The sequence below is a fragment of the Pleurodeles waltl genome, chromosome 1_1 (genome assembly GCF_031143425.1).
Source record: "Pleurodeles waltl isolate 20211129_DDA chromosome 1_1, aPleWal1.hap1.20221129, whole genome shotgun sequence".
NCBI classification, from domain to species: domain Eukaryota; kingdom Metazoa; phylum Chordata; class Amphibia; order Caudata; family Salamandridae; genus Pleurodeles; species Pleurodeles waltl.
In genome coordinates, this window is record NC_090436.1 from 440,143,390 (window position 1) to 440,169,609 (window position 26,220).

A 26,220-nucleotide genomic window follows, 5' to 3' on the forward strand; every position below is an offset into this window, starting at 1 on the left:
AATTCCAATTTTCATTTTGCCTGGGCTACACCCCTAAAAGTAACTTTGCAAACACTAACTTTCTTATCTTCAAAATCTTTTGACAGTGTCATTTGTTTAGTCACTAGACACAAAGTGTGGCAATCTTCAGTTAAATGTTTTTGTCAGGTATATATTCTGCTGCATAGCTAATTTTGTGTAGAGTAATAACACATATTCTAGTCCACTAAGCAATAGAATCCAACCCCTTTTCCTTCAACAGCTTATTATTAGTACAAATCTTAAATTATGTTCCCCACACAAGATTCCTTCACTTCATTAAGGTCCAGGAAATTGCTAATGCCTTTCTTTCAGTCACAGAGTAGTTATACTGTGACCCCCTTAAATATGTCAACGCACATATACCAGACATTCTACACATTACCTGTTTTGTAACAACTACAACTTTTGAACTTGCATCAGTGACAGTAAATATGTTACAAGTATGCAGAAAGCTAAGCACCATAAAGTTTGTTTTTCTTCCTGGGCAATGTTTATTAACGAACCATTGGTAATACAGAGTTTAGGAACGAAATTTGGAATGCTGTGAAATAGCATTAGCCAGATAAAGGTAATTCCAGTAGGAATTTAAAACGACATTGGCAGTAGACAAGAAGTGATAAAGCTGGAATGTGACCTGTGATGACTCCACAGGTTTTCTGCTATCACATCAGGCAACACTAAAGACATGGCGAAGTAAAAACAAAAACACTGTCACTTAAGGGTTCTACATTGTGTGTGGATGTGCTCATTGTGCAAGAGCAAACTAGAGTCATTAAAAGTGAAGTTAACCAGTGACTTATTAGGCTGACCCATTGCCCTGTGCTGTAGGCTGTAGTGGGCGAAAGCGACAGGTCAATTACACAACAACAGACCAGTGTATGGAGAGAGGTGGCTGAAAGCCCCTTCACGTAAGTATATCATAAATATTACTTAAAATCAAAAGGTGTTTGATAACACAAGACCTACAAAATAGTTTGACATGAATTCTAATATAACGGTTCTTAACCTTTTTGACTTCTGTGGACCCTCAAAGAATCACTGCTGGAAGCCGGGAACCCCATCTAAGCAATTTCTATGATTTGACTCTCAAAACAATATAAAAAAATACAGAAACATTAAACAAATGAGCACATTATGGAATATTCTACTCAGTTCACAAAAGAAAGAATATGCAAAAATTGAAATTTTAATGGGAAAGTTGGAGCCTTTCAAAATGTAGTTTTATTTCTAAAATACGAAGCAATACACTAGACTAGCACATCACTTTGTCTTTTTTCACCCTAATGCATACTCATTTTTTGTCTGCATATCCCAATGCTGCTTCAGTTGAGGTCACCAAACATCATTCTAGATTCCACTTTGAATGTAACTTTTTTATGGTTCTATACTTTCCTGAGCTAATATTTAATTTTAGAATCAGTCGCAAACCCTAGGGGTCCATGGACCACAGAATAAGACCCACAATTCTAGAAACAAGGATACATAGAAACAAATATTATTTTGTTAAAAGGACCACCAAGTATTCACGTCTAAAGGTTTGATGTTCAAAGTAACAAAAACAATGTAGCTGTAAAGAAATCGGTATCAGATGTAGATCCTCTTCATTATCCCAAAGAGACACTATTTTTGTAGACTGGAGGCCATCTGAGCTTAACATGCGTCAACATTTGAGATACCAGCAGCTTTTGTTGTGTAACAATTTTATCAATTAACTCATGCCCCTGCAAACTGTGGACCTACTAAATATCAATTTTAGAACCTTTCCTTGCTTCAAGTAATTCAGACAACATTCTCTATTTGTGCCGTAGAAATTAAATCCTAATTCTGTTATGTACAGTAGGATAGACAACATTTCTAGGCATTGTTAGAGCCTTTTTTGCTGGTTTCTACTAATACATGGCACCTAAATTGTTTATTCCTGAGGGTCCACGTATTTCCATGGGAATTGCTACTCTTTGACTTAAGATATGGAGGATTTTAAAAACACAAACTGTTTCTTAGTCTTTTACACAGATTGTGAAATCATGTGGGATTTTCTACCCTCGAATATAAGCACTCTGTAAATAATGTGAAACTTCTCATGCCTTTGAAAACCTATTTCATTAACAGGGCTGTATGTATTTTGCAGGCAACATTTGGATTTAGGAAGGGAAGACTGGGCCCTTTATCTTTTTAATTTTTGCCAATCGAAAACCATTACATTTGTAGTAAGACTTTATATTTGCAGCATTATGAAAAACAAAAATTGTGCTACAAAACACAATATCAAAGATCAGTTATTATCATTATTATTATTACAGATTGTTTGAATTGAAACAGGGTGTGACCAGTTTATTCCTCGTTTCTTGCAATGAGACTGTTATGAGCTATTTTTGCAGAAATTCTTTTTACTGGATTTTTGTAATTTGCATTTACAGATCTTTGATATCTATAATACTGCACAATTTAATTAATGCAACTCATATACTGTGACGGGGCACTCTGTGTCACTAGTAAGAAAATATGAAAAGAGATGTGAAAAAGATGGGCCTCATAACTGATTCTGCATACCATATTCATACTTCAGCCTGTGTTAATTGATTGTTTTTCTTCTGCATAGGGAACTAGGTCGGTGAAGGAGAACCTGCTTTTATTGAAACCTCAATGATGGAACTTCCCGACTTGCCCAATGACAATGAGAATCCTTCAGAGGAGGAAGAGGATTTTCTAGCAGGTGGAGACTTAGGGGATGGGTTTGGTAGACGGCCTGGTGGTGTTTACGATACAAATGCTGTTTTAACTGTACATATAGGGAAATGTAGGAAGGGTTCTGAAGCTAAGGGATCCAGTGCTGTAATGCCATGCAAGAAGGGAGAAGACAGTGGAAGAACCAGCAACAATAATGAAGCTTCATCAAAAAGACACGTAGTGGATGGAATGACGCGATGCAGCCGGCAAAGTAGCTACGGTAGTGTATATATAATACATATATAATACATTTATTTAAACATCAGCTGTTAATAGTAATGCCTTCTGTTGTACATGGTGCACATTTATGTTACTCTGCACAGAGTGCTCAGCAACTTGTATCTGGTATCCTGGTTCTAGCATGTGCACTGACCCTAGGCCTGTTCTTGAAATACTTGAGGTGCTGGACCTGTCCTTGTAACCTGGAGGAGCACACCAAGTGAACCCTTATTGCACTGATTGACAATTATTGTCTCTGTCAAGGGTTAGACACATAGAGTGGTAAAGGCAGCGTACCGTGTTTTATGCAGCCTCAGTGCTTACAATGCCTACTTACTAGTGTCATTGGAGTGGGGCCTTCCAGCCAACTCATGAATAGTTCCCCGCTGTACACTGACCGAGTTCCTATCAATAACATCAAAAGTGTATGTTGTGTGTTTTTATGTATGTTGTGTCAGTAACTCTCAGGGGATGCTGGTTAGACTTGTGGCAGGGAAGACAAAGGAGGCAGAATACTGGTATAGAGCTACCTAAGATCACACACAGAGTCAGAGGAGAGAGGGGATCTAAAAGGGAAGTTCTATTCAAGGGAAGAAGAGAGATAAGGCTCAGAAAGAACAGGTGTTCTAGAGCCAGTGTTGCGCCCAGACTAACTAACATCCCAGGACGACATGCAAGACATGTATATCTAAAACAACATTAACAATAAAAGTAATGTGGGGTAAAGCACCTGGGAGCTCCACACTGAAAGACCGAAACTCAGTAAGTTCTTCACCCACAATTGCTGTTACAGATTCTGACTGCTTGTACCCATATATTGGATATACATGCAAAGGTAGGGTCTGGGGAGCTGCCCCCTATGGTGATGTTAAAAAGTAACTGAAAGACAATACTCACAGTGGACAAATACACCACCTAGGTTGTCAGCTGAGCACACGGATCCTGGCAGTCAAATAGGAACATGCAACGCAGTAACAGAAGGGTATACAACTAAATACAACCACGATAGACAAGGAGTTAGCAAGGAGTGCTTTACAGGAAAGTAGGAAAAACAAAGGGCACACTTGGCAGAAAGCGAGTACCAAACATACAAGGAAATTAGAAGCGAGACAGCAGGAAAACAACCGACTGGAACAAGGAAATGGAAAGAAAGGCAAGGACTGGGGAAAAGAAAATACAGAAAGATGGGCTTCAAGTGAGCACACGAAAATAAGGAAATACAGCAGGCAAAAATAGCTGAAGGAAAAAGGAATAACTGTGACCCAGGAGCTAAGTAGGACTGCAGGGAGTGCTGATTCAGGAATAAGGGTTAGCTAAGGCTCAGGAACAAGGATAGCTAAGCTGAGAAACAGTAACAAGAGACAACTGTAGCTCAGAAACGGGAACAAGGAATAACTATAGCTCAGGAATAACTATGGCTCAGGAAATGTTTTGCTTTTCACTAATGACCTAGATGAAACCCTCATGCACTGACAAAAAATCTCTGGAATGCGCTTCTTAGTCTAAAGAAGGCATTTATTAAATCACTCTGCAAGGTTTGTAGAGGAAGATTAGCATGCTGAAAGCACACGTTTAAAAATGGTCACAGCAATGAAAAAAAACATGTATGAATGATTCTCCACTGCAATATACACAGCACGTGTGTGTGTATATGTATATGTATATGTATATATGTATATATATATATATATATATATATATTTCACAATGCAAAGCAGATAACAAGAATTTAAAATGCATCACCATGAGGCACGGGTATATCTGTGTCATCTCCCTCCTTATCAGCATCAGATCGCCAGATCCCAGAATCGATCGTGGAGAGAGAGATCAATTATACTCACAGGAAGGATGACACACCTCAGCGTCCTGAGCATGTCTTGAGTCGCTCCCTGGTCCATCTGGTCTCGGCCTCTTAATACTTTAAACAAACCAGAGAGGAGAATTCTGGAAATTTCCTCCCACTCCTTAAGTTTATTATTAAAAAATTCTGGCTACTTCAGGTCAGTTTTGAACAGAACACGTCGGGAATTGGCCAAGATCCTAAGGTGCCCTCTCTTAAAACAAAACCGTTCCCTGCGTACCAGAAATATCATCCTAGTACATTCTTATCAGTCTAAGCCCTTGGTGAGAAAGAATATGCAAACACGTAGAATAAAAACACGAGCAAGAAGCACAAATACTTGCAGCTTTTAACGTGACAGTGGCTAATGCTAAATGCGTTAATGAGATGGAAGGTTTGTTTCACTTTGTCTTGGTACCTACAACGAAAGATGGGATATCAAGAGGCAACATAAAGGCTGCGTAGGAGCTCCCGTCATGCTCCGCGGCTGAGTCATCGATGCAGAGGGAAGATGCGCTCTAAATGCCGGATGCGCTATAGTCGTGCTGCGGCTCGATTGATCGGAAATATGCTGGGGAAAGTGCTTGTTTTGCCCAGTTTCGGCAAAGCTTTGCGTCGTGTGCATCCCGGCTGCCCCCTACATTAAATAGGCTGGACTCTGGATCACGTGCAGCAGTCTGCCCAAAGCGGAGCTGTGCCAGTGCCAGAAGCAACCTTCAGGCTGCCCGGGGGTGTAGCAACACCCCCGGTGAAGACAGTGAGCCGGTCACTCCGTAAGGAGAAGGGAGGTGAGGCATCGGTTTGGGCCAGTGAGAGGACTTCTAGGGGGGAAGGGAGCTTCCTCCCACAATAACTTATTTAAAAATAAATAACAAGGGAGAAAAAAAAAAGGAGAGACAATTCATTTTCTGTTAGAACTCTGGTTGAACCACGTGTGAAGTTTTACCCCCATCGGAAATGCACATTTTTGGACATTAAGTCTTGTCAGCATAAAACCACTTTTAAAGAACTTTAAGCTCTATTTAGGGGGTAATTAACCAACGTCAGACCTCTTTGCAATATTACTCGAACATTCCTGAGTAGCTCCGGAAACGGCCTGTTCAGCTACGGACATGGCTTGTGGCCCTCAGACACTCCAGTAAAACATAGAAAAAGGCACATGGTGCTTAATGCAAGGGGCAGCACTCGTTAATAATGCGCCTAACCCCTCGTGAACTACAGGGAAGGGTCGCTTTGTATCCAGGACTGCCAAATCTTCTTGGAACATCAGGGGTAAGCGCCCAACTCCCTCTGATAATCCCAAAGAAATGGATTTAAATGCAAGCACCACCCCACTGGCAGCTACTGGCTCAACCCTTAGCCTCGCCCAGCCTCACAGTTTATTGCCTTTGATGACGGGCGAGGCAGATCTTCGTTCTGGTTCTATATTGGAGAAGGCCACAGCTGTGGCCAATAGAGGGCAGACCTGGGTTCAGCTAATAATCCCAGCCCAGTTCCTAATCAGTCTGCCCCCAGCCCTAGCTGTGAAATGAACTGCAGTAAGACCCAGGATGCTGGTTTGGGACTTAAGCAGATATATCCCCTGTTTAGCAGTGGGGGCGGTAGGTTGCTCAAAGATGCTCTTTCTGGGCCAATGAATGACACTATCCCCACCCCTTTGGCACACATCCCTTCTTCAGCCACACAACATGACTTAAACCGTATCCTTGGGGTAGAGACCACAACTGGGTCCCTTGCAAATGTTTTGGTAAATGGGTCCCTCCAGCTGGAACAAGAGCTGGAGAGACTACGAGACCCCCGCCTCAGCATCATAGAGCCAAAGGTTGCATTGATATCCCATCAGAAACTTTGCTCCTCCAGATTTTAAGTGAACTGAAATCCTTGAAGATCTTGTAAGAAGAAGCAAAACGGAATCACAGTTAAATTAAATTTGTAGCAATATGCAGCAACTAAATTCTTGCATCAAGGAAGTAGAGCAGCGAGTTTCAGATCTGGAAGATGTTTTTTTCTTGGGGCCATCAGTTGCGAAATGTCAAGCAGATCTTTTGGATTTCGAGATCTGGTTAGACGATGCTGAGAACCGCTCATGCAGGTCCAATTTGAGATTCACTGGGGTGGCGGAAGGGCGCAAAGTGGGCAGACTGTCTCAGACTTAATCACCGATCTCATCACACGACTTGTACTTTCAGAGCCTACGGATAAACACCTAGATCTCTCCATTATATCCTTGAACTATATTGGTAAACGTTGGTGATTTTCGCATCAAGGAACGTATCTTGCATCAGGCGATCAAGAGTAAAGTACATCAGATCCCTGGTGACTTTACCTTCACATTTTTTTCAGATATGTCTTCTCCCATTGCTCGTCGGCAGAGGGACCTGAACGGAATGATACCTGCATTTCAAAAAAGCCGGTGCCCCGGCAGGACTCGTTCAACAATCTAAACTCGATGTTCATTTTCAGGGTCACTCGAATATAGTTCATACAGTTGATGCTGCTAAGACTCTTCTGCATTCATACAAAATACAGATCTGTTAGGGTGAAAAAAGGCACACTGTATTCAGGCTGGCGTCTCTCATAGGAATGATTGTTTTTTCTATGTAAAACTTAGCACACCATTTTGGCACTTTCTTTCAATTCCTAAGCATTTTACATTGACAAGGGTGCCATTTCAAGGCACCTGATTAGGGGAAAAGAGGGCATGGGGGTGGGTAGTGTTCCCGGATTGCCCAGATAGGAGGGGGCCCCAGGTGTTGGCCACTAAAGGGGGGTGAGGTATCGGGGGAAGTGAGGGGAATGAGATCTCTTCACACCACACAAGAATTTAGCTATGTAGAATTAGGAGCAGCAAAGTTTATAATGCCGATGATAGCAGAAAATGTAGGGCGGGCCAAAGCTTTTTGGCAGGTCTAGTCCGTCTATTTCTCTGGCAGTTTATTAAAATAACCTAATGGTAGGGACAACCCTTTTATTAAGAATTGTTTCTTGGAATGTCAGTGGACTCAATAATAGGAGGAAGAAGGGTGCAATTGTAGAATGGATTAAAACATTAAACCCCTCTGTAATTTTACTACAAGAAACCCATATTCCGGCTAAAAACATCAGGGGCTTTACTATGTTTAAAAAATCTGTAGATTATAAGGTGGCCGCTGCGGCCCCAGCTACTCACAGAAGCGCTGCTGTTTTCCTAGCCAGAAATTTGGGGGCTCGGGTCCTGGATATTCTCAGTGATTCAGATGGATGGTGGTGCTGGGTACAATGTCTAGTGTCTATGGGAAGATTTACCTTTGTGAGTTTTTCTGCCCCTTTGGCAGATGATCCCGGTCTATATGTTTCAGGTAAAATTATTATCAATGGGGATTTTAACTTTCTTCAAGACCCATATATTGACTCCTCAGTAAAGGGTAAAAAACAACACAAACCTAAGGCTGCCAAAGTCTTCAAGGATTACTCCAGAGTTTTGATGTTATGTGATGATTGGAGAGCAAATGTGCCAAATAAAGGAGAATATACGTATGCCTCTGGCCGATTTAAAAGCGCCTCCCGTATTGATTTCTGTTTGATATCCAAAACAATGCACTTTAAGAACCAGTCTGTATTACACTTAGGTCTTTCGGACCGTGCTACCCTTATTTTGGAAACACTTTTGTCACCTGAATGATGCATGTTTTAGCCTAAAAGGTGGGTTTTTAATCGGCAACTTCTCCAAGAGGAAGGGTGGATGCAGGCCTTTAGAGTTGAAGTTAGGGAATTTTTTTTAAGCAATCGGGACTCCTTAACTCCGTCTATGGTCTAGGACATGTTTAAGGCCTTTATTTGGGGCATCGTAATCGCTAAGGGGGTGGTAGATGGTCTCTGTGAGAAACAACAAAGTTGGGTTCTGGAAGAAGTAGTTCAGAGGAGGTTAGATATCTATCTACGATCTCCTACGGAAAATAATAAAAAAAATTTTGAGCTGGACAAGCAGGCACTGTCCGATTGTTTTGTGAAGAAGGTGGATCTAGGATACCAGGCTCATGGACCGTGTATGAGAAAAGCAATTTCACAGGTAGATTCTTGGCCTGGCAAACATGGGACCAAGTCGCTAGTGAAATGATATGATACATGCCCTGAAATGCCCAATTACGGGGCAAATATATATTGGGTCTAGCGCAGTGGAGAAGTTATGTTAGAACACTACAGACTAATCTGTAGCAAAACCCAGGATATTGACCCCGAGATTATTAGGAATTTTCTGGGGAAATTGAATATCTCCACTCTGTCAAAAGAAGATGGCGATGTTCCTTCGAAGCCATTTACCAAGCTAGAACTTTTGGAGGTGGTCAAAAACCTCCCCAATGGGAAAGCCTGTGGGCCAGATGGTCTCTGGGCCGAATTTGATAAAATCTTAATTAATGAATTTGTAGATGATTTCCCCAAAAAAATAAGGATAAAGAAGACATAATGCATATCGCCCAATTTCACTTTTAAATACAGACTATAAAATAATTATGAAACTCCTGGCCAATCGGTTTAATGCGGTTGTCGCCAACTTGGTGCACCCCGACCAAAATGGGTTTATTGCTGGGCAAGAACTCGCAACCAACACACATTTTCTGATGGATACAACTACCTGTGGATTCCTCACCTAATGAATACTCCCATGGCGCCAGCATTCAACAGAAATCTTCTTCCTAGTCTCTGCACGTCGACGAGGACGTCACTCTAGCCCACGCGACGCCGTCTGATGTCATACAGGCAATAAGAGGTCCTCGCCGACGTGCTGACGTCCGTTCCCTTTTTTCCGTGCATTCGAAACGGTTATCTTCGAGGGAGCTACTGTTACTTTAGTAGTTACAGTGTATTTTCTGCTGCGTAGTTCTTCTCTGCGGTAACAATGTCTCAGAGAAAGTCGGGTTTCAAGCCCTGTCGAGAGTGTGGGGGCAAGATGTCCGTTACAGATCCTCACTCCGACTGTCTCTGGTGTTTGAGCTCCGACCACGACGTCGTGACTTGCGATTCATGTCAGCACATGAATCCGAAGGCCCTCAAAGAACGTGAGGCTAAAGTATTCCTGGCGAAGTCGAAGAGAAAGGAAAAACATCACAAAAAGTCTTCCTCGCCAAGGTCTCATCGGCGTCATCGAGACTCCCGGCGCCGTAGAGATTCACGGCGTCATTCCAGCAAGGAGACTCGTTCGAGGTCGCCTTCGGCTCGGCGTCGGAGGACTTGGGAGGTCAGTCCCACGGTCACGCCGCATCCATCGACGCCGTTGCCCTCTCCGGCGTCACCGACTTCGCCTGGACAAGCGTCTGTGGTTGAGGTGATGCAGCCTCTTGTGATGTCTCCGGCGTCGCGGACGTCGAGGCCGGCGTCGGGGTTGCCTTCGATTCAGGCACCTCAGTATCTGGCTTTTCCCGCCCCTGGAGCCGATAGTACCGCATTTCTGAATGCAATGTATACCATTTTTCAGCAGATGGCTCCAGGAGGTGCTCCGGCTGGTCCTTCGGGGCCTTTGGCCTTTTCATTGGGTGATCCTGCACCTCTTCGGCCGGCACCCTTTATGCCCTTTCTCCCTTTTGGGAATGTGGGCTCGGCGCCGGTGGCCGCTCCGGTGGCTTCAGAGGGATTGGCTTCGGAGGTTTCCATCCCGTCGACGTCGGGATTTCGTCCTGTGACTCCGGTGGGTCCATCGGCTCCAAGATCTCTTCGTCCTGCTCCTTCATCGGCGCCGAAGCTGCCTGTGGTGCCGGATGCGGCGTCGGATGCTTCTGGAGATCGGCGCCGATCTTCGACTTCGGCAGAGGCCATGTCGACTCCGCGTATTGAGCAGAGACTACATTCGAGGAGGCGTGCTCTCCGTCTTTTGGAAGAGCAGGAGTACCAGCGAGTCCTGGAGGAAGGAGAGGTTGAGGACTCTGGTGATGGACTGCATGGTCTGGATACGGCCAGTGGGCTGGATACTTCCCCTGAGTGGGACCTTTCATCTCCAGGGGAGTATACGGAGGAGGCTGCTACCTTTCACGCGGTGGTGAGGAAGGCAGCTAACTTTCTGGACCTGCCTTTGCCGGTGGCAGAGGCGAAGCAGAATTTATTGACGGAGGTGCTGCATCCGGCCTCTGCTGCAGCGGAGCCTCTCTTGCCGTTTAATGAGGCTTTGCTTGATCCGGTGTTGGAGGTGTGGAAGAAGCCTGTATCTTCCTCGGCAGTTCATAGGGCTGTGGCCAGAAGATATCGGGCTGCACCATCTGACCCTGGCTTTCTTTCAAGACACCCTACGCCGGAGAGCTTATTGGTGCAAGCCTCCTGTTCATCGAAATCAGCGCCTGGATCTTTCCCGACGGTACCTGGAGACAGGGACTCCAAAAAACTGGATGCGCAATCCAAGAAAATATTTTAATCTTGCAGTTTGGCGTTGAAGGCCACCAACGCAACTTGCATTCTGGGGAGATATATCCATGCTCTTATGGATGATATTTCATCTTCTTTTACGGAGCTTCCCCAGGGACTCTTGGATGTTGTCTCGGACGCCCAGGCTGCCGCAACCCAGATTATCCAGTCTGGGCTGGACACGACCGACTCAGTGGCTAGGGCGATGGGCACGGCTGTGGTGGCGAGGAGACAGGCCTGGCTCCGTAATTCAGGGTTTTCTGCGGACGTGCAGTCGACCCTATTAGACCTCCCGTTTGATGGGGACAAACTGTTTGGAGCAAAGGCAGATTCGGCCTTGGAGCGATTTAAAGAGAGCAGGGCCACAGCCAAATCGTTAGGGCTGCAAGCTCCTTCTTCCTCTGCCTCTTCCAGGTTTTTCAGGAGGTTTCGTGGATTTGGGCGTGGCTCTTCTTCCTCTTCCTTTCGGGGGAGGTTCCAGCAACCCGCCTCTTCCCACCCCTATAGATCATTTAGAGGGAGAGCCTCTCAACAGCACTCTGCCTCTTCCTCGTCCTCTGGAGGGGTGCAGCAGGGAAAGCAGCCTTAGGCTTCCACCATTTCCCACTCACTCCTCTCCTGTAGGGGGAAGATTACGGCATTTTCTCCACAAGTGGGGGACTATTACAACGGACACTTGGGTTATCAGTATTGTGGAAAAAGGCTACACCCTTCCCTTTCGGGAGTTTCCGCCCCCCCTCCCGCCCGCCCATCTTATTGTTCAGAAGACCACCTGTTGCTAGAACAGGAGGTTCAAGTCCTCCTTTCAAAGGGCGCGGTGGAGTTGGTCCCAGAGCAGGAAAGGGGTCAAGGTTGTTACTCAAGGTACTTCCTGATTCCCAAGAAGGATGGTCGGTTGAGACCGATCCTGGATCTGAGGATCTTGAATTGGTTCCTCAATCAGGAAAAGTTCAAGATGCTGACCCTAGCACAGGTGCTTTTGGCGTTGAACAAAGAAGATTGGATGGTGTCTGTCGACTTGCAGGATGCTTATTTTCATATTCCGATACTCAAGTCACACAGGAAGTATCTCCGGTTTGTGGTAGGGTCGCAGCACTATCAGTTTGCGGTCCTTCCGTTTGGTCTTACTTCAGCACCTCGAGTCTTCACAAAGGTGATGTCAGTGGTTGCGGCAGAGCTCAGAAGGAAGGGGATAGCAGTATTCCCTTACTTGGACGACTGGTTGATCAAAGCCAAGTCCCCGGAGCTTGTGTCGTATCATCTGCAGTCAACAACCCAGTTGTTGTTCGACCTGGGCTTTTCGGTGAACGTGCCCAAATCTCACCTGGAGCCCTCTCAGCGCCTCCTGTTCATAGGGGCAGTACTGGATACAACATTGAATCAAGCCTTTCCTCCGCCTCAGCGGGTTCAAGATATTCAGGAATTGGTTCCAATATTTCGAAATGGAGCGGTAGTTCCAGTCCTCAAGGTCCTTCGTCTGCTCGGTCTGTTTGCCTCCTGCATACTGTTGGTCACGCATGCTCGCTGGCACATGAGGGCTCTTCAGTGGTGCCTCCGAAGGCAGTGGTCTCAACACAAGGGAGATCTAGAAGGTGCGGTCAAGATCTCCAGAGATGCTGCTGTGGACTTGAAGTGGTGGATTGCGAGCAACAATCTTTCACAAGGAAAGCTGTTCGCGCAGTCGCCACCAGTGGCCACGGTCATAACGGATGCTTCCACTCTAGGGTGGGGAGCTCATCTGGGGGATCTGGAGATCAAAGGACTTTGGTCTCCAGAGGAACAGATGTTTCATATCAATCTGTTAGAGTTACGGGCTGTACGTCTGGCTCTCAAGGCCTTCCTCCCTTCCCTTCGTGGTCAGTCGGTACAGGTCCTGACGGACAATACTACCACGATGTGGTACATAAACAAACAGGGAGGAGTAGGGTCGTACCTTCTCTGCAGAGAAGCTCTTCGACTATGGTCCTGGGCAAAGGACCATCAGATTTGCTTGGTAGCAAATCATTTGGCCGGGGTCTTGAATGTACGTGCGGACAGTCTCAGTCGCCAATTCTCGGCCGACCACGAGTGGCGTCTCCATCCGGATCAAGTCCGTTTAATCTTTCAGATGTGGGGGTTTCCTCTGATAGATCTGTTTGCCACTCGGGAGAACGCGCATTGTCCGTTATTCTGCAGCCTCCAGTATCCGGTGCAGGGAGCATTGGGGGACGCGTTTCTGATAACCTGGTGCGACCAGTTGCTTTACGCGTTTCCCCCCATACCCTTGATTCCTCGAGTGTTGAGGAAGATTCGCCAAGACCGGGCCCAAGTCATCTTAATAGCTCCGGATTGGCCAAGGAGGGTGTGGTACTCCGACCTTCTCCAACTCTCGCTGTGCCCTCCGCTCCGTCTCCCTCTCAGGGCAGACCTCCTCTCGCAGTCGCAGGGGCAGGTTTTACACCCCAACCTCCAGAGTCTACACCTACATGCCTGGAGATTGAACGGGGCAACCTGAGTTCCTTCTCTCTCCCACCTGATGTAGTGGATGTTATATTAGCGGCCAGGCGACACTCCACTAAATCTATCTACGCTAATAGGTGGTCTAAATTTGTTATGTGGTGTGGAGGGAGACAGATTGATCCCTTACATGCTCATCTGTCGGACGTTTTGTCTTTTGCTCTGTCTCTAGCGCAGAAAGGTTGTGCAGTGGCTACCATTAAGGGTTATTTGTCGGCTTTGTCAGCCTTCATTTGTCTTCCAGACCAACCATCGTTATTTAAATCCCCTATTGTTCTCAGATTCTTGAAAGGTCTTCTAAATAAATATCCTCCAAAACCATTCGTTATGCCTCAATGGGATTTGTCCTTGGTCCTCACTTTCCTTATGGGGTCCCCTTTTGAGCCTATGCATTCTTGCCCCTTAAGGTATTTGGTTATTAAAACAGTCTTCCTGGTGGCTATAACATCTGCAAGGAGAGTGAGTGAGTTGCAAGCCTTATCGGTAAAACCCCCTTATACAACTTTTTATGGGGATAAGGTGGTGTTGAGGACCAAGGCTGCTTTCCTCCCGAAGGTTGTTTCACCCTTCCATTTGGCCCAGACAATTACTTTGTCCACGTTCTATCCTCCGCCTCATCCTTCAAAGGAGGAAGAGAGACTACATCGCTTGGACCCAAAGAGGGCGTTAAGCTTCTACATTGATAGAACGAAGGACTTCAGGCTGGAGGATCAGCTGTTCATCGGATACGTGGGCAAGAGGAGAGGAAAGGCAGTCCACAAGAGAACACTCTCCAGGTGGGTTGTTCTTTGCATTAAAATCTGTTACTCTTTGGCAAAGAAGGATCCTCCTGATGGCATTAGAGCTCATTCCACCAGAGCTAAGTCGGCCACTTCGGCCTTGGCCAGGGGTGTTCCTGTGGTCGACATCTGCAAGGCCGCAACTTGGTCGTCCCTTCACACTTTTGCGAAACATTACTGTTTGGACTCTGAGGTCAGAAGGGACGGCCATTTTGCACGGTCAGTGCTGCAGGATTTCTTGGTTTGACCATTTCGGCACCCACCACCGGGAGTGGTACTGCTTTGGGACTCTATTCATTAGGTGAGGAATCCACAGGTAGTTGTATCCATCAGAAGAACGAGTTACTTACCTTCGGTAACGACTTTTCTGGTGGATACATTAGCTACCTGTGGATTCCTCACGGTCCCACCCGCCTCCCCGTTACCTTTCTGGTCTTACCAAGTAATCCTTGAGTGCGCTCCTCTTGGTCTTCAAGGTTGCAATAGATGTTGTAATTATGGATACTTGTATATATTTATATGTATATATATGTATATATCTTTGTGTATATACATGATTTGCATATATTTGTTTGTTTTAAAAAAACTAAAAAAACAAACAAAAGAGAGTTATAATAAATCTACAGCCATTTTATTGCAATGTTGTGTATTTTACAATGTTATGGGATGTTGCCTTGCTCTTTCATTGCATTGGGTTGTTATTCTCATGCACGTAAAAAATGTTGGTACTGACGTCGGCGAGGACCTCTTATTGCCTGTATGAAGTCAGACGGCGTCGCGTGGGCTAGAGCGACGTCCTCGTCGACGTGCAGAGACTAGGAAGAAGATTTCCGTCGAATGCTGGCGCCATGGGAGTATTCATTAGGTGAGGAATCCACAGGTAGCTAATGTATCCACCAGAAAAGTCGTTACCGAAGGTAAGTAACTAGTTCTTCTGGCTGAGGCTTTTTTTTTTTAGATGCAGAAAAAGCTTTTCATCTAGTAGTTTGGGATAAACTGTTTGAAATATTATCTAGATTTGGGATCCTTCCCCCGCGGTTTCAGCACTAATTCAAAGTATATATCAAAACACTGAAACCAATATTATATTCAATTCTGTGAGCGTTGGTCAGCTTCAAGTTCGGCGTGGGACCCATCAAGGGTGCCCTCTCTCCTATTCTCTTTGCTCTTTTTATCAAACCGTTAGATATTACAATTAGACAGAACAACCGAATCCATCCTCCTTGGAAGCCAATGGGGAAGATCAAACTTTACACAGATGATATTATCATGTTTCTTGATGAGTATCGGAGCTCTCAGAAGGAGGTTTTTTTTTTCTTTTCTGAATTAGAGCAAATTAGCGGGTATAAGGTTAATAGGAATAAAACCAATATCATTCTCTGTGGCACTACTCCGAATAGATTCATCCCTGAATTATCCCTCTGTGTGAATTCTAGGCCTAAGGGAGATCTCGGGATCAACTTTCATACGATATAGGAGATTTGTATGATCTCAACTACGCTCCATTGCTCTTGAAAACCCAAGCGTTGCTTGCACGCTGGGGATCATTTCCCCTTTCTATTCTTGGTCGAATTGCACTGATTAAAATGTCAATATTACCACTATTTAACTTTTTGTTTTCCGTCACTCCTTGTGTGTTAACGTCCGCATTCTTTGAGAAATTAGATTCAATGTTCGGTTCGTTCATCTGGCACAACCAAAAGGCACGTATTGCACTAAGTACATTATTCGTTGATAGAGAAAAGGGTGGGCTGTCATTACATAACCTAAAATATTATTACTTCACTTTCTTTGTGTACTATATGACTAATTTTAAAGCCATCCAACCCACAGATAGCCTTTTTATTCAGGATTTTTGTGAATTAATCTGCAGAGAGCATGATAAAAGGAATCCTGCGTTATTGGTGAAATCTCCCAAAAAAGTTTGATGTAAGATTTATAAATGTTTTTTCAGAAAAAAGTCTGATCTCTATCGAAGATATTCAATTCCATATTTGAATGTTTTTACTCCTCTTTCACAGCTGACGTTGCGGTCTGGTTCTCAGCCTGACTCAGAAATAGTGAGGAAATGGGAATATGCTGGATTTAGGAAAATTTGTGACTTTCTCGTCAGGGACAGCAGGGAAACGCTCTCAAACATTGGGATTGCGGTCCGAAATGATTTCCTGCTGATAGGATCATATAGTAATATGCTTCACAACTTTATTGACCTGGAGATTGATCTAATCCGTGACACACAAACATTAGTCAAGGAACTGGTAGACCCCTCAGGGGAAAGGCGAGCAGGTGCATGGAGAATGTTACTCCAAACAATTTGACCTTTGGGCAAAAGCAGCAAGAAAATTGGATAGGCAAGAGGGTCTGACACTGACAAGGGATTGCTGGGTGAAAGTTAATCGATTCAACTTCAGGGCACTTAGAGGCGCAAATTGGCATCATATATTTTTCAGTAAATGGTTGTTGTATCGTACCCCACAAGCCTTGTCCTGGATTACCTCTAGCTGCACTGACTTGTTTTCGCTCCCAAGCAGAAGGCACAGCAAACTGGATGCATGTGATTGGCACGTGCCAGTTTATCCAAGATTACTGGGACAGGGTATTTAAGCTGTTAACAACTACCATCCAGATCTCCATAACTCCCAGTATTGGGCCTTGGGTTATGATCCAGGGGCAAGGCTCCCACCTAGGTGGGTAAAACTATTTTTTATTGCTAGTGCAGTCACCAGATCTCTTTTACTGAAAAACTGGTGCTCCGTGCAGATCCCTACTTCTGCAGAATGGCTGAATAAAATGGCTCTGGTAAGAAATCCGTAATTGAGGTACGCAATGAGATTGGGTGGGCTTAGGAAGTTCTCCCAAACCTGGGGCATATTTTTCGAGATGACCAGTGGTAACTATACTTAGGTCAGGATCATAAAATATGATCATTTTTATCTTTGCAATGTTTCTTCAACATGTCCTTAGATACAATGTTTAAATGGGAGCACAAATCAAATATATTGATGTTTTCCACATCATTCTCTACCATATGACCCTTGGCCACTCCTTTTATCTGAAATACAATTCTTTGTCAAACTACTTTTATGTCACAGCGCTGCTATTTCTTTAACTTTACTTCTGCAGCATTAAGCATGAATTGGTTGACATTGTTTTGTGTTAGCCTTGTGACCCTAGTTACCACATGAAAAACACTCACTGGAGAAATTCTTTTTGTTTTTACATACTTGTGATCTACGTCTAACCTCATACACTGCCTCTTCATCTATATTTTCTACATACATTTTCTACTTTTTCACTATTTAATTCACTTCATTAACCATGTGTTATACTCTTTTTACAACAGCAATCACTTGATGCACTGGAGGTTTGTCTTTTATCTACAGTTCTTTTCTGGTTTACATTTCTCATTACTCATGAAATAATCCGCTACTGAGTCATCTCTAGCCTGAGCTCTGAATCCAAAACAGCAACGCTGCAGTAACACTGACTTGTGGTAAAAAGTGCAAATCCAATTTGAGTGTACTCACTTCATAGTCAATCAAAGTTCTAATTTCCTATTGTCTCAGCACAGATTCAAGAACACCTTGCCCCTCTGCCCCTAAACGAGGCAATAACAATGAGTATTTTCCTTCTGCTCTTAAAGCTGTCTCACTTACTCCGACACAGTTAGCAAACACATTTTGCCATTTCCCCCTACTCGTAATTGGTTCACAACATATCAAACACAAGCATATCACAGCTCGTTGCTGATTCACTGCTGGTCCTGAATTGAGAAAACGCATGCGGGGTGAGACTTTAAGACTGTAAGGGGAGCTGTACTGAACTGAGCCCTATGCATACTAGAAGGAGTAATCTGCATCAGAGTCTTGGTTCATGCCTGTATAGACACTTTGACCCTCCAGGGAGAGCTGCTTGTTTCAGAAGAGGAGGTATACCTGAAGGCGAACAAAGGGGGTTAGTTTACCAAGGTGCAGTAATTCCAGGGCAAGTGTTCTTGTCTGTGCCTGTTAGGTATTACTTGTGTGGTATTTTAAATACATAATAATAGTACTTTAGTACTTTTCTTTAATAAAAAAAAAAAGCACTGGGTTGGTGTGACGGGCCGACGCTTCAGTCGGGCCCATCGTACCCCTGTGGCACCGACGCCATAGGGATTCCCGACCCGGATGTCCTTTGGGCGGGAACCACTCAGCAGACGCTTCCAGGTGACGACCGGCAGCAACAGCCACTTCGCGCCATCACCAGCATAGAAAAGGACGGTGGAGGCGCCTACCGGAGGAAGGAGGTGGAGGAAGAAAGCGGCAGAGGAGATCAGGACGGCAAGGCGTATAGCGAAGGAGGAGACGAGTGCGTAGGAGGAGACAGCGGCGGCAGGCCCGGCGGGAGCAGTCCGGTGGAGGTTCTTCCCAGTGACGCGACCAGCAACGAGGAATCCGCAGAGGGCCAGGAGGCAGTGTGCCCGGACTCCGGCCACGCTCTGGGGAGAGCGTGGCCTCTGCAGGTGCGTGGACAGGGCGTACCGGTCGGAGGGAGGTGGAGGGAGAATAGAAGTGGGATTAATATGCTTAGAGACTGGGCATACTAAGGTATTTTTTTTGTTTTGAAAGCTACGTGGCCGGTAGTGATATTCCTTTATGTTTTGTTTTTCTTTTATTATTTTTGGTAGTATGGCACATGAGTTCATAAGAGAGAGAGAAAAGGTACAGACAGAACAGGGAAAGCGGAACACCCTGAATTAAAATAAAAAGAGGAATAATTAAGATCCTCACACAGTAGAAAGTGTTTCTTTGTTGTTCTAGACCCTGCGGTCAGGAAAAGGGAAAGAAAAGGAAGGAAACAAGGGGAACATCAGAGGAAGAGAAAGAAAATAAACCCAGAGAAAGACAGCCAGGAGGTAAACTACAGGGAAGACAAGGGACAAACGGGAAGAAAACAGACGAGAGAGAAAGAAAGGAGAAAATAAAAAGAAAATAGAAAAGAGAGGAAAAGAACAGCACTCACCAGTCCACTTACCGTTGTCTCTCCATTTCTTCCCACATGTGCCTCTGGGGAGCCCACCTGTAAAGAAGGAGGCGAAGGTGAACATCAGTGAAAGAGCAGCTGAACAACATACTACTAGCACAGAATAACCCTTAACCCCATAAAATAAAGACTATGGGGGTCATTCCTACCCTGGCGGTCCAAGACCGCCAGGGTAGGGGACGGAGGAAGCACCGCCAACAGGCTGGCGGTGCTTCTGGGGCTAATCTGACCGCGGCGGTAAAGCCGCGGTCAGAAAAGGGAAGCCGGCGGCTTCCCGCTGCCCCTATGAATCCTCCACGGCGGCGCTGCAAGCAGCGCCGCCATGGGGATTCCGACCCCCTTCCCGCCAGCCTGGTTCCTGGCTGGCGGGAACGGGTGTCGTGGGGCCCCTGGGGGCCCCTGCAGTGCCCATGCCACTGGCATGGGCACTGCAGGGGCCCCCTAACAGGGCCCCACATTGATTTTCAGTGTCTGCTTGGCAGACACTGAAAATCCCGATGGGTGCAACTGCACCCGTCGCACACCAGCAACTCCGCCGGCTCCATTCGGAGCCGGCTTCCTCGTTGCTGGTGCTTTCCCGCTGGGCGGGCGGCCGGCCTTTTGGCGGTCGCCCGCCAGCCCAGCGGGAAAGACAGAATGACCGCCGCGGTCTTTTGACCGCGGTACGGTCTTCTGGCGGTTTCCGCCAGGCGGGCGGCGACTGCCGCCCGCCAAGGTAGGAATGACCGCCCATGTGTGTAAAATCTGACCAGGGCTGATTGTCATCATTGAGCCACCCCATTACAGTGGTGTCAGAAGTGGGATAAATCTTCTTAGGAAGACCCCACACAATAAGGGACCGCAATGGAAGACAAACCCACCCTTGCTGACATGATAGCCCAGTTGGCAGAAGGACAAAGGCACCTCCAATTGGTATGGGAGGAGCAACTGAAGGAAGCGAAGGGTGAAAGAGAAGCACTGTAGACCACCCTGAAGAGCCAGGCCACAATCATTGCAAGCAATCAACTGGTCCATGAAACGGCATTGGGAAAATTGACTGACACTATAGCCCAGACCAAGGTACACCCCAATGTCCCAAGCAGTGTCCTTCAAAAATAACAGGACAATGAGGACCCTGATTCATTTTTCACCAATTTCGAGCGGGTGGCAAGCTCCGCCAATTGGCCCACAGACAAATGGGGACAGTACGTAGCTCCTCTATTAATGGGCAATCTACAAGCGGCATATCAGACGGTTAACCTGGGAGGCGTAACCCCCTACAACGAAATTAAAAAGGCAATCCTTGAAAGGATTGGACTGGACCAAGAGAGTTACTGAGTCCGGTTTCGGCAAACCAAGTGGATGCCCCAAGAAAACCCCCGTACCATATATTATTGGTATATCACGCAGGAGGAAAGTGGCTCCACCCCACTAAAGAGGAGATATTTGATGCTATTGTTCTAGAACAATAGCTGGATGCCCTCCCAGCCACCACTCGCAACTGGGTCAGACAGCACCCATATCTCACAAATCGTATGGCAATTGATCTAGCTTGTGCCTTCCATCGTGCTCCTGAGATTCGAGAGGCCCATCCGAAACCCACGTCTACGACTCCGTGGGCGTCGGTTTCCAAACCTAGCTTCCCCAGACCATCAGTAGGCTCCGGTACAGCTAGAGCAACCATATCCCATCCCACCCCTTCTAGGGACATCATGACTGGTCCACAGTGTTTTCATTGCTCCGAATGGGGCCATATAGCCCGACATTGGCCATTAAAAAAAGAAACCGAGGAACCAATGGAGATCGGTATGATGAAGGGCCGGGTTTTGTGGTTGGGACATAAGACCAGATATACTACAACAATGAGAGTGAATAAAGAGGAAAGGAATGTGCTGATTGACTCTGGGTGTAGCCAGAGTGTAGTGAAGCAAGACTATGTGCAGCCCGACCAGTGGATCCCAATTGCCCAAGTCTTAATAACATGTGTCCATGGAGATCGGAAGAGCTATCCCGTGGCCCCAGTCTCAATAAACTGGAAAGGACAATAAGAGTGCCTTTCCGTAGAGGTGATTCCCGACCTCAGGAGGACATGATTATAGGGACCGACTATGACGCATTTGCTTCCTTACTGAACACCGCCAACCAGGACGATATGACAGATTCATGGTGGAAGGAAGCTCCTTTTGTGTCCTGTGAGATCGAGGAGCATAGTATCCGAAGGAAGCTCAGTAAAAAAAAGAAACGCGACCAGAACCAGGGATATCGGAGACATAGTGACGGCACTGATCCAAAGGCCATAATGTCTGTAGCAGGAAGTTTTCGACAGGCCCAGAGGGAGGATCCCACTCTGAAAAATGCATGGCATAGTGCCTTAGCCCCGGATGGGGCCTCGGTAGGTCCCATGTTTACCATTACGAATGACTTGTTGTGCAGAAAATGTTCAAATACTCCAGGGAAAAATCCTCAGTTAGTAGTGCCCGAAACCTATCGAGAACAAGTACTCCACCTGGTGCACGGGGACAACGGGGAAGGCCACTTAGGGAGGGAAAAAACAGAGGCCGCAGTTCTACAACTGCTCTATTGGCCGGGAGCCTATGAGGATATAAGAAAACACTGCCAGGTATGCCCGAAATGTTAATTAATAAACCCATCACCTGACCGTACTGTACCTCTACAACCCTTGCCCATAATAGAAGTCCCATTTTCCAGGGTGGGAATGGACTTGGTGGGGCCCCTAACCCCGTCCGTAAAAGGACACCAGTATTTGTTGGTTTTAGTTGACTGTGCCACAAGATACCCGGAGGCTATACCCATAGCCAGTATGAATACGAAAACCGTAGCCCAGGCCATGATCGAATTGTTTTCACGCGTAGGTTTCCCCAAAGAGATTCTTACCGTTCAGGGAACACCATTTATGTCAAGACTCATGTCCGGAATATGCCATACCCTCGGGGTAAAATAAATACGGACCTCCGTGTACCACCCCCAGACAGATGGTCTGGTGGAACGCTATAATAAGACTATTAAAACCTTACTGAGAAAAGTCATAAGTGACTCCGGAAGAGATTGGGAGAAGAAATTGCCTCTAGTCCTCTATGCATTACGAACTCACATACAATCTTCTACTGGGCATTTTGAATTGTTGTTCGACAGACAGCCGCGTACCCTCTTAGAGATGCTGGCCGAACAGTAGGAAGAGGCTGAGGACGAAATAAAGGACATCCTATCCTATACCAAAGACCTTAGAGAAAACCTCCATAAAATATGGGAGGAGACTCACAAAACATTGAGGGATGCACAAAAAAAATAAAAAATCTTATGACACCCATAGTACACCACGTAGCCTGTCTGTGGGAGACAAGGTGTTGGTCCTCTTATCCACCAGTGAGAATAAACTATTGGCCCGATGGCAGGGTCCGTATTCAGTCCTAGACCAGGTCAACCCCACAACATATAAGATTGAGATACCCAACGGAACTGGTAGAGAACAAATCTATCATATTAACCTCCTTAAAAAATAGTATGAGAATACGGAGACCCATACAAATCTATACATAACCACAGAAAGTGAAAATGAGATTCCGATTTATCCCACAAAGGCAAACACTCATGCCAATATACCAATGCCCCAGTTGAATGAAAACCTATCCCAAAACCAAAAGAAGCAACTGAAACGCCTAATCTTTACTAGCCTAGACGTATTTTCCAAAACCCTAGGCTGTACCCACCTGATACAGCACCATATCTGTACGATGGGGACAAAGTAGCCCGACAACGACCCTATAGAATCCCAGAAGCCAAACAACAGGTAGTGGAACAGGAATTTAAGAATATGTTAGATGCCGGTATAATTGAGCCCTCTTCCAGTCCATGGTGTTCCCCAGTGGTCCTGGTACCAAAAACCGATGGGTCCACCAGGTTTTGCATACACTTTAGGCAAGTAAATGCATTATCCCATTATGATTCCTACCCAATGCCCCGGATTGATGAGTTATTGGAACGTTTAGGACAGGCTGCCTATCTGACCACCCTGGATTTAACGAAGGGGTATTGGCAAATACCCCTCAGAATTGAAGATCGGGAAAAGATGGCATTTGCCACCCCCTTAGGCCTATACCAGTTCACCGTCCTACTGTTTGGACTACATGGGGCACCAGCCACTTTCCAGCATCTCATAGACATGATTCTTCGCCCTTTCCAGGCATATGCAGCTGCGTACCTGGATGACAGTCATCTATAGTGCTACGAGGGAGGAGCACCTTGAGCATCTACATCACGTAACTCAAGCCTTACGAGCAGCCCACCGTACTGCAAACCCTGAAAAGTGTAAATTGGGACATACTACCATTAGATACCTCGGTTATATCATAGGGGAAGGAAAGGTTAGACCCCAAATTGAGAAGGTACATGCCATTACTCAACTGCCCCTTTCATGTCACAAAAAAGACATCAGAGCCTTCCTGGGCATGGTGGGGTATTATCGGCGGTTCATACTGCATTTTTCTGATATCGCTGCCCCCTTACTGAGTTGCTGGGTAAGACTAAACCCAATCGCCTGACACACCTCTCGGACCCCGAGTGACATAGTTTTGAGCACCTAAAGTCTCTATTGACCTCTGAACCAGTGCCTTGTTATCCTGATTTTAGTAAGCCATTTCTCGTCCAAACTGATGCCTCTGATCTGGGTATAGGGGCAGTATTATCCCAATCTGATGAGGAGGGATTTCTCCACCCTGTTGTATATATCAGCAGGAAGCTTTTGCCGCGTGAGCGCCATTACCCAACCCTTGAAAAAGAGTGTTTGGCCATCAAGTGGGCTGTTGAGTCCCTCTGTTATTATTTAGCCGGACATCCTTTTACTTTGATAGCGGATCACGCCCCTTTGACGTGGTTGGCTCGGCACAAGGACACAAATGTTCGTATCCTCCGGTGGTTCCTTTCACTCCAATCTTTCTCCTTTCAGGTTCTCCATTCCCCAGGGTACCGTCAGACCAATGCTGACTACCTGTCCCGGTACCCGTTGGACGCTTGGCTCTATCAGCCACTTCCTACGCTTCGGTCAGGCCCTTCGTACTCCTGGGGCACCAGCACCTTAGGGATTCCCGACCCGGATGTCCTCAGGGCGGGAACCACTCAGCAGACGCTTCCGGGTGACGACCGGCAGCAACAGCCGCTTTGCGCCATCACCAGCGTAGAAAAGGACGGTGGAGACGCCTACAGGAGGAAGGATGTGGAGGAAGAAAGCGGCAGAGGAGATTAGGACGGCGAGGCGTATAGCGAAGGAGGAGACGAGTGCGGAGGAGGAGACGGTGGCGGCAGGCTCGGCGGGAGCAGTCCAGTGGGGTTTCTTCCCAGTGACGTGCAAGGGAGATCCCGAGACCACCAGCACTGAGGAATCAGCAGAGGGCCAGGAGGCAGTGTGCCCGGACTCCTGCCACGCTCTGGGGAGAATGTGGCCTCTGCAGGTGCATGGACAGGGCGTACGTTTCTGGTCTCCTGCATTTGGTGACTGCAGAACAGAGCAAGGTCATTTGTATTTGGTGGGAACTGACTTCCTCTCTGAGTCTGTGTAATATATTATCATTACATCGTGATGTAAAGTAGTATAAATGAAACATATGGATATGCATGTATCACATAGAGCCCTGGAAAATAGTAGAACAGTGAAACACTGGTACTTGCCCAACCGTTAGGTGTGGCATTACCATTGGAAATTGGGAAGAGTTGTTTGCCCTGAAGAGAGAGTGATTCTAAAACAGACAGTTTTGTTTACTTTTGCTTCTCTTTAGATTAGTTGGTTCCTTTTCTGTTCTATTTCCAGTGCAAGGATACAGCTAGAGGTAGCCATTTTTTGCTTTCCACATGTTCATTGATTTATTCATGCAACAGCATAAATAGGGGTGTGTCATTTCGTGCCTTCTTAGCTGTGGTCGGTGTCCTTCCCTCAATGTTTCCAAAGGCTGTAATGGACAAAGGCACAAATGACAAACAAAGTTAGGAGATTGTTTTCCTGGATTTTTCTGGTGAAGAAAAAGTCTAGAGCATAGAGTCCCAACCCTGGCCTTTTTTTCCTTAATTTGTTTTTGAGGACATAATAATTCTGGATGGTGATGGCTCAGACATTATGGCCCTCATTACAACCCTGGCGGTCGGTGTTAAAGTGGCGGTAAGACCGTCAACAGGTCGGCGGTAAAAAAAATGTAATCACGACCATGGCGGAAACCGCAAACATAGACAGCCACTTTGATACTCCGACCGCCACGGCGGTACAAACAAACAGCATGGCGGTCACTGCCAATAGACAGGGGGAAGACAATGTACCGCCCACACTATTATGAGAGGCCAATCCGCCACCTTATTCGGGGCAGAACCAACGCAAACAAAAACATGGTGGAAACAGGACTTGGAAGGGAAAACACTCACCTCTACACAACTCACGAGGAACCAGGACGCCATGGAGCCAGAACTCCAAATCCTCCCTGCAATAGTATACCTGCTCCTCTACCAGGAGCACGAACGACGGCGGAGACGACGACCATGGTAAGTACTGCACCTACAACACAGAGGAGGGGGGAGGGAAAAGAGAGTGACACACACACACAACACCCCCACCCACAACAACATACACACTAATACATGCTGCAACTTTACATTTACACCCCTCAACCCCCCTGGAAGAACACAATGACAAAAAAAAATGAGTTGAACGATTGTAATCAATAAAAATCCATTAGTCAAAACTTGAAATACAGTATAAACAATTATGTA

The 26,220-nt window shown here is 46.0% G+C and overlaps 1 protein-coding gene across 1 annotated transcript in view; it reads left to right on the top strand.

Annotated features, from left to right (window-relative positions):
- CCDC125 (coiled-coil domain containing 125) overlaps window positions 1-26,220 on the top strand; it is a 262,752-nt gene that overhangs the window by 54,363 nt on the left and 182,169 nt on the right. Inside the window, exon 2 of the mRNA XM_069224454.1 lies at window positions 2,621-2,968. Coding sequence (XP_069080555.1) covers window positions 2,665-2,968 — 304 coding nt within the window. The 5' untranslated portion in view covers window positions 2,621-2,664. The remainder of the gene's footprint in view (window positions 1-2,620; window positions 2,969-26,220) is intronic.